This window comes from Protomyctophum parallelum (assembly GCF_964188405.1).
Source record: "Protomyctophum parallelum genome assembly, chromosome: 2".
Taxonomy (NCBI): Eukaryota; Metazoa; Chordata; class Actinopteri; order Myctophiformes; family Myctophidae; genus Protomyctophum; species Protomyctophum parallelum.
Genome location: NC_139699.1, coordinates 51,225,671 through 51,237,094, shown reverse-complemented (window position 1 = coordinate 51,237,094; position 11,424 = coordinate 51,225,671). Strand labels below are relative to the sequence as shown.

The following is an 11,424-nucleotide window of genomic DNA, read 5'->3' as shown; positions in this document are numbered from 1 at the left end:
ATGACAGGAAAGATGCTTTATTTGAGTTGGCACAAAACCTCTGTGACAGCACTAACACAAAAAACAAAAACTACAATAGCAGTGTCATCATGTAAATTCACCAGACAATCATGACATCCATTCACACCTTGAGATTGAGCTAAATCGGATATTACACAGACTTAACTTAAAGGGACTGGCAGGTCGTTAAACAGATTCGGACTGTGTTTAACTCACCTTTTCTTACAGTCTCTGAGGTCGGCATGCCAGTAGTTTGTGTTGGAGAGTTTCAGGCCTCCTCTCGTCTGAGCCCACACACAGTTCAGGCTCTGCTCATGAAGACTCGGCCCGTCTGACCTACCCTGATCTTCCTCTCCCCCCCAACGGAAGATAAAGCTGGAGGGAGAGGAGGGCTGAGGCCCTGCTGCCCGGCCTGAAACCATCTCAAAGGAAGCTTGAAGCTGCTCTACCACTCCTGGACGCACAGGTATGAAAACATAGTTACATGCTTTTTACTGGCGTTAGCAAGATATACACAAAATTTAACAATGAACAACAAAAGCCGTACTTGTAAAAAGCCTATTCATTCATAGAATGTAGCTCAAAGCTTTACAGCAGGGGTCCCCAAACTTTTTCCTGTGAGGGCCACATAACTTTTCCCTTCTCTGATGGGGGCCGGGGTCAGTTTGTAACAGAAAAAGTGTGACGATCGCAGGGGTGCCTAAACGTAAACTTTTTTTTTCTTCCAGAAAGCCACACATAACCAAATATTAATAACCAGTGCATGTACTGTACATGCAGCACTACAGGGCTGCATAGTGCATGTACTGTACATGCAGCAGTGCCAGGGTTTCCTGCACAATGTTGTTGGCATGGCGCTGCGCCATGCTTGAAATAAATCGCGCCATGCCAAGCTGTTTTTGTTTTTAGGCCAGGGGCCTAGTGAATCATGGTGTGTGATATGAAATGTCCAGTACCTCCCCAAGTGCCACCCCAGTGTCTGCCCTGCAGTGTCTGCAAAGTGCCTCCCCAGTGTCCCCATGAGTGCCTCCCCAATGTCTCCCAGTGCCTCCCCAGTGTGTGTCCCCCCCCCCCCCCCCCCCGAGTGCCTCCCCAGTGCCTCCCAGTGTCCCCCTGAGTGCCTCCCCAGTGTCCCCCTGAGTGTCTCCCCAGTGCCTCCCCAGTGTCCCCCTGAGTGTCTCCCCAGTGCCTCCCAGTGTTCCCCTGAGTGCCTCCCCAGTGTCTCCCAAGTGCCTCCCCAGTGTCTCCCCAGTGCCTCCCAGTGTCCCCGAGTGCCTCCCCAGTGTCTCCCCAGTGCCTCCCCAGTGTCCTCCTGAGTGCCTCCCCAGTGTCCCCCTGAGTGTCTCCCCAGTGCCTCCCAGTGTCCCCCTGAGTGTCTCCCCAGTGCCTCCCAGTGTCCCCCTGAGTGCCTCCCCAGTCTCCCCAGTGCCTCCCAGTGACCCCCTGGGTGCCTCCCCAGGGCCTCCCTGAGTGTCTCCCCAGTGACTCCCAGTGTCCCCCTGAGTGCCTCCCCAGTGTCTCCCTGAGTGCCTCCCCAGTGTCCCCTCAGTGCCTCCCCAGTGTACCCCTGAGTGCCTCCCCAGTGCCTGCCCAGCGTCCTCCAGTGTCCCCCCAGTGCCTCCCCATTGTCTCCAATAGCAATACAAGAGCAATAATACAAATTAATCTTAATTTATTAATCTAATTATTTGCTCTCATGCAGTGCTAATGAAAAAATAAAATAAAATCCTATATTTTGGCTATTAAAAAAAATAAAATTGTGGCAGGCGGGCCACATAAAATGACATGTGGGCCGTAGTTTGGGGACCCCTGCTTTACAGTGTGGAAAATAAAGCTGACAAATATGAAGGAACAGATGTTTCACAGCTAACCTGCTCAACACATCAGCAAATCAAAATATCAGCAATAAAATATAAAGCACTTACTTCTATGTTTCAGAATAACAGAGTCATTACTTCCTTTAAGAAGAGACTTTTTGTGTGTCCACTGTTTCCTACAACAGTGAAGAAAACATGCACTGAAATGGTTTTGTAATAAGACGATAATGACAGACTAATAATACTATTTCCTAGAGCTAGAACTCTACTTTACAGACGGATCATTAACAAAATAGATACCGGTAGATAGATGAATTAAAAAAAAAAACTTTATCTTGACTTAGTTGTCATTATCATCTGTGAAACCTATTTTCATACAGAGCTAAAATAGCCATTGTTGGAATTTCTTAACATAGCAAATATTATCATCATCATCAGCTCCCATCAAGTCTTACCTAGCAGTGAACTGTTTCCGTGCGTGTGTGGCTCTAGTCAGGGCAGTCTGTAAAAGTCTGTACCACCTCCTCAAGTTAAAATTCTTCTGCTCTGTTAACCAGCACAGGTAGAAATAATGTCACAGGAAGAAACTTCACAATGTTTGTGTAATTTTGTACTACAAGTTTAAAGTCATTTTTGTTTCACTGTGGTGGAATTCAAAACAGACTAGATCTAATAATCACACGCCTGGCCAAAAGGTTCTTTCCTGCAGCATGGTGCTGGCTCAACCTTTTTTGTTTGTTTTTCAGTTAGGCCAAAGTACCTGGCTGCAGTGGCTGGTACTTTTTAAGCATAACCTCTGTCGAGGTGGTTTTATACACCCAACGAAACCTACCTGGGTGTTGTTTATCCTTGTCCCCCGCCTTGCTGGATAAAACCCTGGAAGACGAACATGAATCATGTTAGTTAGTTAGTTAGTTAGTTTCATTTATTGTCCACGTGTGGAAATTCGTCTTCGGTCTCAAACAGTAAAAAACAAACGGTTACAACAACAGCAACAACACTTAACACAATTATTTTCTCATGGCAAAAAAGTGCAGGACAACAGTGGCAGATACATTGGAAAACAAACAAATCTAGCGAGACATGGTATCATTAAGTGCCTTAATGGCATTTGTTATGAAATAATTAAAAAAAAATGTTACGGTTAGCTCTTGGTACTTTGTACCGTCTACCAGAGGGAAGTAGTTCGAACTCCCTGCAGAGTAGATGAGAGGGGTCGTTTGCTATCTTGATAGCTTTTTTACGAAGTACCTCCTTGTAGATACAGCCTAATTGTTGCTGTCTCTTCCCAATTATTTTTGAGGCTAGGTTTACTATTCGCTGCAGCTTGCTTCTTCCTTTTACATTTAGATTGCCAAACCACATTGCCATGTTAAAAGTCAAGATTCCCTCTATCAGGTTTTTTTTTTCTTTTTTTTTGCGGCTTACGCCTTTTATTGATTTTTGAAGGGACAGACAGTAGGCTGACAGGAAACGGGAGAGAGATGGGGGGATGACATGCAGTAAAGGCCGTGTCGGGTTCGGGAGTCGAACCCGCGGCACACTGCGACTGGATTACCAGTCCGGTGCCCAGACCGTTACGCCACGGCCTGGGCCTCTATCAGGTTTTTATAGACTGTTTCCATAATATGCTTGCTCACTCTAAAGGAGTTGAGCTTGCGTAGTAGGTGGAGGCGTTGGTTACAAGTTTTAAAAATCTGGTCAGTATTTTCACTGGAATTGAGTTTGCTGTCAATATATGTGCCTAAGTATTTAAAAGTGTCTACTACCTCCACTATTTGTCCACCAATTGTAATGGACTGCACAGGTTCCTTTTCATGAATGACAAGTTCTTTTGTTTTTGTCACATTGATCCCTAAGGAGCTTTTATCGCACCAGTTCTGAAGAGATAACACATGTGCTCTGTATGCTTCCTCCCCCACTCCCCCACATGAGTAAACAAAGTACAGAGAATTAAAATATGGCATGAATCAATTAATACCTTGATATTCTCGTCTTATCAATCAATCAGTTATCATTTACAAACCAAACATCATTAACAGACAACTCTCAATGCAAGTCATGGCAAGTGTATCTCTTTAGTACAAACCAAGTAAACACAACAGCATCAATCCTGCTGATCCAGTTTAAGTAAAACGTGAAATGTTCTTTAAAAGTGTGAGTGTGTGCAGAATGTTACCATTCTGTGCGGTCGTTGAAACCAAAGAGCAGTTTCATTGTAATGATGATGGCGGCGGCAGTCTGCAAGTCGTAGTGCGGAAGAGGAGAGTTCAGAGGATCCAACGTGTTGAGTGACTCGTCTGATAAACCAGCCTTCTCCATCACCCAGCACACCCATTCATACAGCTGATCTGGAGACAGACAGAACTAAAGTCAATACATTTCACACACCCTTTTATACAGCTGATATGGTGACGAACTAACGTCAATATTATTACGTATACACATACAGCTGATATGGGGACCGTCAGACACAACACCATTCAACTTCATGTACCCACTGATACAGCATATCTGGAGACAGATATAACACATTTTACACAGATTCAGATGATCTGGAGACAGTGCGTGCGTGCGCTTACCAGGCAGGTTGATATGTGTGAGGTATCTCAGACTGAGCACAGCAGGGTGCAGCCCACACTGACTGCTGACTGGAGGGAAGCGGGGCAGGGCCATGAATATAGCCAAGGTCTGGGCTTCTTTATGCACATCCTTATAGAGAGGAATGGACTGGAGAAAACAAAAATGAGCACACACTCAGTCTGTATATAATGCAGTTTGCCGCAGGCACGGCTCAAACAGATTCACAGTAGGAAAGTACAGCCAGCACTCTGAAGTCCTTGGTAGTTTTAATTCATGGATACACGCTGAGGAAGGCTCGACACCGAAACACGTCCACCACATGTTTGGGTGTTTTAAGGATTATGTTCAGTCTGGTGCAGATCTACAAGCTTGCGCTATGAGCTTGTAGATCCCGAGCGCGGCACGGCTGCAGCTCACCGCTCCTTGGCTGCGGCTCAACCGCTTCAAGAGATGGGTTAAATGCGGACATTGCGGAGAACAAATTTGACTGCGGTAACGTGTGTGACAAATCGTACGACTTATTTTTATATCTGCAATTTTTGAAAAATCTCGAAAATGTGGAGCAAATCTTTGAATATATATATTCTTTCAGAGGGAACGTTTTTCAAATCTTGCTTCTGGGCGGTTCCTTGAACAACATATTTTCAGATGAGGGTCGGCATTTACATATAATTATTTGGGGTCCTTGACATGAAATTGTCTGAGAACCTCTGACATAGAAACATACGTTTTTCTGAAAGCTGTCATGATGGGTTAAAAGTACCAGAAGGACTTCGGAGTGCTGCTGGCTATTACTTTCTAATTAGGAATGGACTGGAATCTTATCATAAGATGGGGCCAAACACCTAAAGAAAATATGCTTTTGTAATGACATGCACAGACATTGATTGAGGCAGAGACTACTTTCGAGGGGACAGACCTTCTGGTTACGGGATGCTAGCCTGGGTTTTTGTGTAGAACACTCACCGTCGCCCTGAAGAGCAGAGTATCTCTGCCGGTGGGTTTCATGTCTTCTGGAAAAAGGTCATGTGCGTTCACATAGGGGATGTAACCTTCGCTGACAAACCTATAGACAGAACACAATACAAACAACTGTGTATCGAAAATGTGTTCAATGAAATCACAGTTAAAGGAATAATTCACCCACAATATGACCTATCGATTACTCACCCCATGGATATGGAAACTTTAACAGTTTGACTCCATAAAACGCTTTACCCGCTATTTAATCAAATATTCTACGCTGCAGAGATTGTTTTATTACCTTTAGACTAGCATACGCTGAAGTATTTGCAGCTTTCAACCACGAAAAATGGTCCGTCGGCTTGTTATGATCATCAGCACCAGCGGCCATGACAATGCGCTACAAGATCCACGGCCTCGTCATCAGGTCCCAGATTAATCCAATGGTTCTTTTTAATTATTTTAAAACGCGAATTAAACAAATGTCGGGTATAGCATTTTACGCGCGGTGTAACACTGGATTAAACAATTAGCGGCCGTCAAACTGTTTTAATCAATGGATATATATTTTGTTTTTGTCGCATTCCTAAGCCAATCATTTGAGGAGACTCTTTGTGTCTCCATAGGGAACAAAGGAGGCTTTTGTGTCTCCATAGGGAACCACTGCTGGTCATCAAATTATTGGCTTAGACAAAAACAAGAAAATATGCATGATGAATTCAAGTCTCCATGGGGTGAGTAATCAATAGGAAAAAAAAAGAATTGGGTTAACTATCCCTTTAAGTAATGTCACCTATGGTAAATTACACTTGCTCTTCTAAACAAAAAACATGAAAACTCGCTATTAATACATTAAGTTGTAAGTAAAAATGTTGTTTATTGCATGGTACCAACCTGAGTAGTTCAGACAAAGTGATGCCCTCTCTACACCAGACAAGGGCCAGGTAACAGAGGGCCAGCGTCTTACGCATGCTCAAGAGACTCCCGGCTCTTCTGCGACTCCGGCTCAGGTACTTTGCTGCGTCGAAGGAACCCGAAATCACAGACTCGCATTCACTGTCGTCTGTCTCTTCTCCTGTAAGAGAAAGAGCAGTCACATCATTAAAAAACTCCAGTCCTCTTAACCCCAACAGTTTGTGTCTGTCTGTCTGCCTGCCTGTCTGTCTGTGAGTGTGTGTATGTGTCCATGGCCAATAAACTACCTATTTTGAAATATTTTAACTTAACTTCCATAATGATCATAGTCCAAGGCAGTCAGATTAGGCTGAAACCTATACGTCATAGATACATTATGTCATAAACAGTAGATGAATTCTGTCAAGTGGAGACACAGTATGCACTCCACTGAGCACATGCATCTCTCTCGTTTAAGACGTGTCAGTCTACTGAAACATTTATCACATCAGGGATCAGAACCTTTGTGTGCCAACCTGAGTTCTCGTTCTCTGTGTCTGTGAACATGTCTTTTTCTGTGCGTCTGTCATCGTCACTGGACACAAAGGATGAGTCCATAGTGATGTCAGTGTCCTGAGACCGCTGAGGGACAAAAGACACAAATCGACAAAGACAACAGGTTACGTACACTCTTTGTTATATTATACTGCATAACCTTGATGCTATATTAATAATTAAATAACCACTTCAAACCGATATAGAATAGCACCTTATAAAATAGCTGATCCACAAGCTCACAGCACATTGCACTGCGATCGGTTGCTATTATTATTATTATGCATATGGGTATAAAAACAAGTGTCCAAGCCATTAACACACTGGTGAAAACACCATCACTCACCATCACCCGTTTCAAGTGTGAATGCCGTATGGGCTTGTTTGTGTACGCCTGTCGACTGGTCTGCAAGTACATCCTCCAAAGCTGACACAATACATCCTAGATTAAAACATAAAAGAAACAGGGATTTGCAGAGCGGCTTTGAGACGAACTGAAACCATTTCTATGGTTTCTCATATTCTAAGTTGCTTAACATAAATCTGTCAGAATAGAGGATATGTGCATGCATAAAGTGAGTGGCAAAGTTAGTTTAACATAATTTAATGCAATTTGATAGGACATTTCTGTTTGGATGTATGGGCTATCAAGGCCAGAAAGTATTTTTTTGCCACTCAGTAGTTCCCGCATAACATCCCGGTATGATGATGTCACGTGCATACCTCCTATTACAGGAAGAATAACAAGTACACAGAATGATGAGACAGTCATAATGCCAGACTAAAAAACCTTAAAATGGGGATTCACTCCGAGCTTCAGTAGAGCTTCAGCTTGATGCTTCAGGATGACCTGGAAGCCCTCACAGACCATCCACCGTTTCCGCGGGCCAGATTCTGAAACACATGAACAAATTGCATGTTTCAGTCAAGCACATTTTACTAAGTATAGTATAGTAGTTTAAATGTGTTTGATTAATGAGACGACTGGCTTCATTCATTCAATATTTCATTAATTATTTAGTTAGTTTGTTCAGCATCCTCACGTTTTGCTAGAAACTTGTGGACAGAAAATAAGTCTGACCAGGAGATAGACTTTTTCTCCTTTGATGTTTTATCCATTTTTGTTTTCTTTTTCTTCTCTTTCTTTCGTTTTTCTTTTTTATCTTTTTTTCTTTTCTTCAACAGATTTAGTGTTACATCAGATGTTTCTCCAGCTTGAGCAGTGTCACGCTCCGTTGACTCATCATCATTTAACTCTTGGTTCTTCTTGCTTTCACATTTCTCCTTTCTCTCCGGTGTTGGGGTGTGGAGCATCGCCGTGTCGATAGGATCTCTGGTCTGGGAGGGCAGATGCTCCAAAATTTCATCATTCAGATTTTGGTTACTTTCAGATTTTTTCTTCTTGACTTTATCCTTTCGTTTCTGAGACGACGTGTCAGACGTTACACCGACGATGTTTGATGAAGTCAAATCTGTGCTCAGTGCCTCATCTACATCCTGGCAGTTTTTTTTCTCACTCAGTTTATCTTTTTTCTTCCTTTTAATCTGTGGCGCGTCTAATGTCAAACTGGGTTCCTCAAATTCTGACCGTTGGAGATTTTCACTATTTAAAGCATTGCCGGTCTCCGAGTTTCTCTTCTTTTCTTTGAGCTTTTTATCCTTTTTCGTTGATATCGGCATGTCCAACATTAAACCGACTGGTGGAGTTGTTGAACCTCCATCACTGATTTGGGCCTGTGGCTTGTCACATCCCATTGCCTCTGTATTTTCATCATTTAATTTCTCTTTATCCTTTTTCTTCTTCTTTTTCTGTGGTGTGTCAAACATCAAATTGGGTTTTGGAGCAGATCCCTCAACATTCTGGTCGTCCTTATTCTCTATGTTTTTCTTACCGTCATCATTCTTTCCCCTTTTCCTCTTCTTGATCTTCGTGTCTAATGTCAAACTAGGTTCCTCGCATTCTGACTCTTGGACATTTTCAATATTTAAAGCATTGCCGGGCTCTGTGTTTTTCTTCTTTTCTTTGCGCTTTTCATCCTTCCTTTTCTTTGACACTGGCGTGTCCGACGTTAAACTGGCTGGCGGGGCTGAAGCATCATCACTGGTCTGGCTGTGTGGTTTGTCACCTTCAGCTGTCTCCACGTTTACCTCAATCAACTCCTGGTTAGTTTCTGGTCGTTTCTTCTTTTCCTTGCGTTTCTTATCTTTTCTTTGATCAGACACTGGTGTGTCGGTCACTAAACAGTCTTTTGGAGAAGTACAACCCTGCGGTTGTTTAAATAGATCTTGGATATTATCAGCTCCTTCATTGCTCTCTGTCCGTCTTTTATTCGGCGTGTCGTTTAAATTACATCTGTCCTCCTCCCTGCTTTGAGACTCCAGTGGATGTTCATTCAACTTCAGTTTGGCTTCTTTGCTCTTCTTTTTCTTCTTCCGTTCAGAGATCGGCGTGTGACATTCTACCGCTGGCTCGGTATTTTCAACTTCCGAGTGTACATTTTTCCTATTTTGTCCATTTTCGTTTTTAGATATTTCGTCCGTCGTTGGATTCGTAGTGATCTGCGACATGTTCATACAGAAAACACCTGACTGAACAAGGTGCAAGGCGTTATCGGCAACAGTGTGTCGGACGTGCGGAAAAGGCAGCCTTATAGTATCGTCCTCTCAACTTCACAGTTGTATCCGCGGGAGCCGGGAACGATTATTTTCTTTGCTGTCTGGTTCTGAATACCGTTTGTTTACTAGTGACTACTCCACTACAGCGGCCATGATGGTAACCACGTGGTGTTGTCCTCCCTCCACTCAGGCAGTAGGCACGCACGGCGTGCTTACGTAGGGTAGCCGTTATGGCCGCTTGGAGGCGTCAGCGCGCTGCGTGCGTGTGTGTACTTTCATCATTATCCACAATCACACATAATTTTATGATTGTCCACTGTGTCCAGTAGTGGAAAAAGTACTCAATTGTTTTAACTTGAATTATTGTTTAAACAGAATTCAAAATGTAAAAGTATTGGCATAAAAATGTACTTAAAGTATCAAAAGTAAAATGACTCATTATGCAGAATATCTCATTTCAAATGTATAAGCAAATAGCAGAAAATAGCAGACCGACAAGCTCCACTGTGTATTGGGCCGAAGTGTTTAACGTATGTTTTGTAATAATAATCTAAATAGTAACTATTAACTAAAGTTTTAAAATAATTGCAGTGGAGTAAAAGTACAATATTTGACTCTGAAATGTTTAGTTACTAGTTACTAATTACTTGCGTCATGCTGCTGCTTTCAGCAGTGTTGCGTTGGAGAATAATGCACACAACTAAGGAGATGAGTTGAACAGGTACAGTATGTGACTTTACTGTGAGCTGAAAAGGTGCACCGGCAACGCACTATGCACATTACAAACCGGTGTCGTCAGCAGCAGCAGCAACACAACACAGCCTTACGGCCGCAGGCACACTTTTCGTTGCTGTAACAACATGTTGTGAACCCCATTTCAAGCTTCTTTTCTACACTCATACAGGCAGTTTCGCTACCAAATAGCTTTCAGTGGCTTTCAGTAAGGGTTCAGTTTGGAACCGTATCAATATAGCAAGTATGCTCTCCTTGCACTCAGAGTTAAGAGCTGCTGGTTTTGGATGACGTCAACCAGAATTGGGAGACGAGTGCTTCGGAACATCTCAAGGAAGTCACCAGTGACTTAAACCTAACTCAACTGGTCTCAGAAACAACAAGGCCAAATGTATTGGACCCGTCTAGATCCACCCTGATCGACCTAATCTTTTCAAATAGAACGGATACATTTTCTGCCTGCTGGGTTTTTGAGCTGGGTAGGCCTACCAGCGTCCAGTGCATGTTTAACCCATTCTGACCTGAGATCAGATTCATACGAGGTTTCCGCCGGACACGCACTGGTCTGATGAACCCATTCTGACCTGAGATCAGATTCTAAAAATGTCAGTCGTTCTTCGATTTTTCAAAAAATAGCAGACCTACAAGCTCGTATCGCGCCACTCGGTGGCGCGATATGAGCTTGTAGATCTGCTATTTTTAAATAGCTAAAGCATAACATGATGCCGACACCAAAATGGGTGCCCGTTCAGAATGGGTTAAGAGATGCCCGGTTAAAACGATCCAATAAGTCTCGTGTGGTCTCCCGGAGACATTTTAAACATTTTAATGAACAGGCCTTTTTATCTGATATTTCTCGTAGTGATTTATTTTTAACCTCCGAATTTTCAGATGTTAATCTTGCACTCTATTTTTTTATAGAAACTTTTAGCACCATGGTGAACACTAATGCTCCAATAAAGAAGCTCAGGCTAAAAGACAGAGTCAACCCATGGTTCTCTCCTGAGCTAGCAGCTCTGCTTAAGGAAAGGAACAATGCCTGGGCTCGTGCTAGGCGCTCCGGTGATCCTGCTCACTGGACATGCTTCTGTCGCATTAGGAACATAATGCACTTCATCCCTCAGGAAAACCATATCAGACTATCATTTTCGGGCTTGGGTATGGGCACTGATGACACAGAGGAGGAAACACGCCGCCAGCACCCACAGCGTCCCGAGCGGGAATCGAACCCAGGACCTTCTAGCTGTGAGGCGACAGCACTACC

The 11,424-nt window shown here is 43.3% G+C and overlaps 1 protein-coding gene across 6 annotated transcripts in view; it reads right to left on the bottom strand.

Moving 5' to 3' along the window:
* taf1b (TATA box binding protein (Tbp)-associated factor, RNA polymerase I, B) overlaps positions 1–11,424 on the bottom strand; it is a 96,310-nt gene that overhangs the window by 2,027 nt on the left and 82,859 nt on the right. For 3 of the 6 annotated variants that reach the window (XM_083793811.1, XM_083793812.1, XM_083793813.1), the window contains 11 exons: positions 7,603–7,706; positions 7,159–7,254; positions 6,794–6,899; positions 6,258–6,438; positions 5,367–5,466; positions 4,400–4,547; positions 3,997–4,168; positions 2,650–2,693; positions 2,273–2,363; positions 1,926–1,993; positions 217–454 (listed from right to left, as the gene is read on the bottom strand). In XM_083793811.1, the coding sequence (XP_083649937.1) occupies positions 217–454; positions 1,926–1,993; positions 2,273–2,363; positions 2,650–2,693; positions 3,997–4,168; positions 4,400–4,547; positions 5,367–5,466; positions 6,258–6,438; positions 6,794–6,899; positions 7,159–7,254; positions 7,603–7,706 (1,348 nt within the window). Of the gene's footprint in view, positions 1–216; positions 455–1,925; positions 1,994–2,272; positions 2,364–2,649; positions 2,694–3,996; positions 4,169–4,399; positions 4,548–5,366; positions 5,467–6,257; positions 6,439–6,793; positions 6,900–7,158; positions 7,255–7,602; positions 7,707–7,855; positions 9,766–10,075; positions 10,158–11,424 lie in introns of those variants that run through there. The other 3 variants (XM_083793814.1, XM_083793810.1, XR_014570982.1) reach the window with 3 other exon arrangements.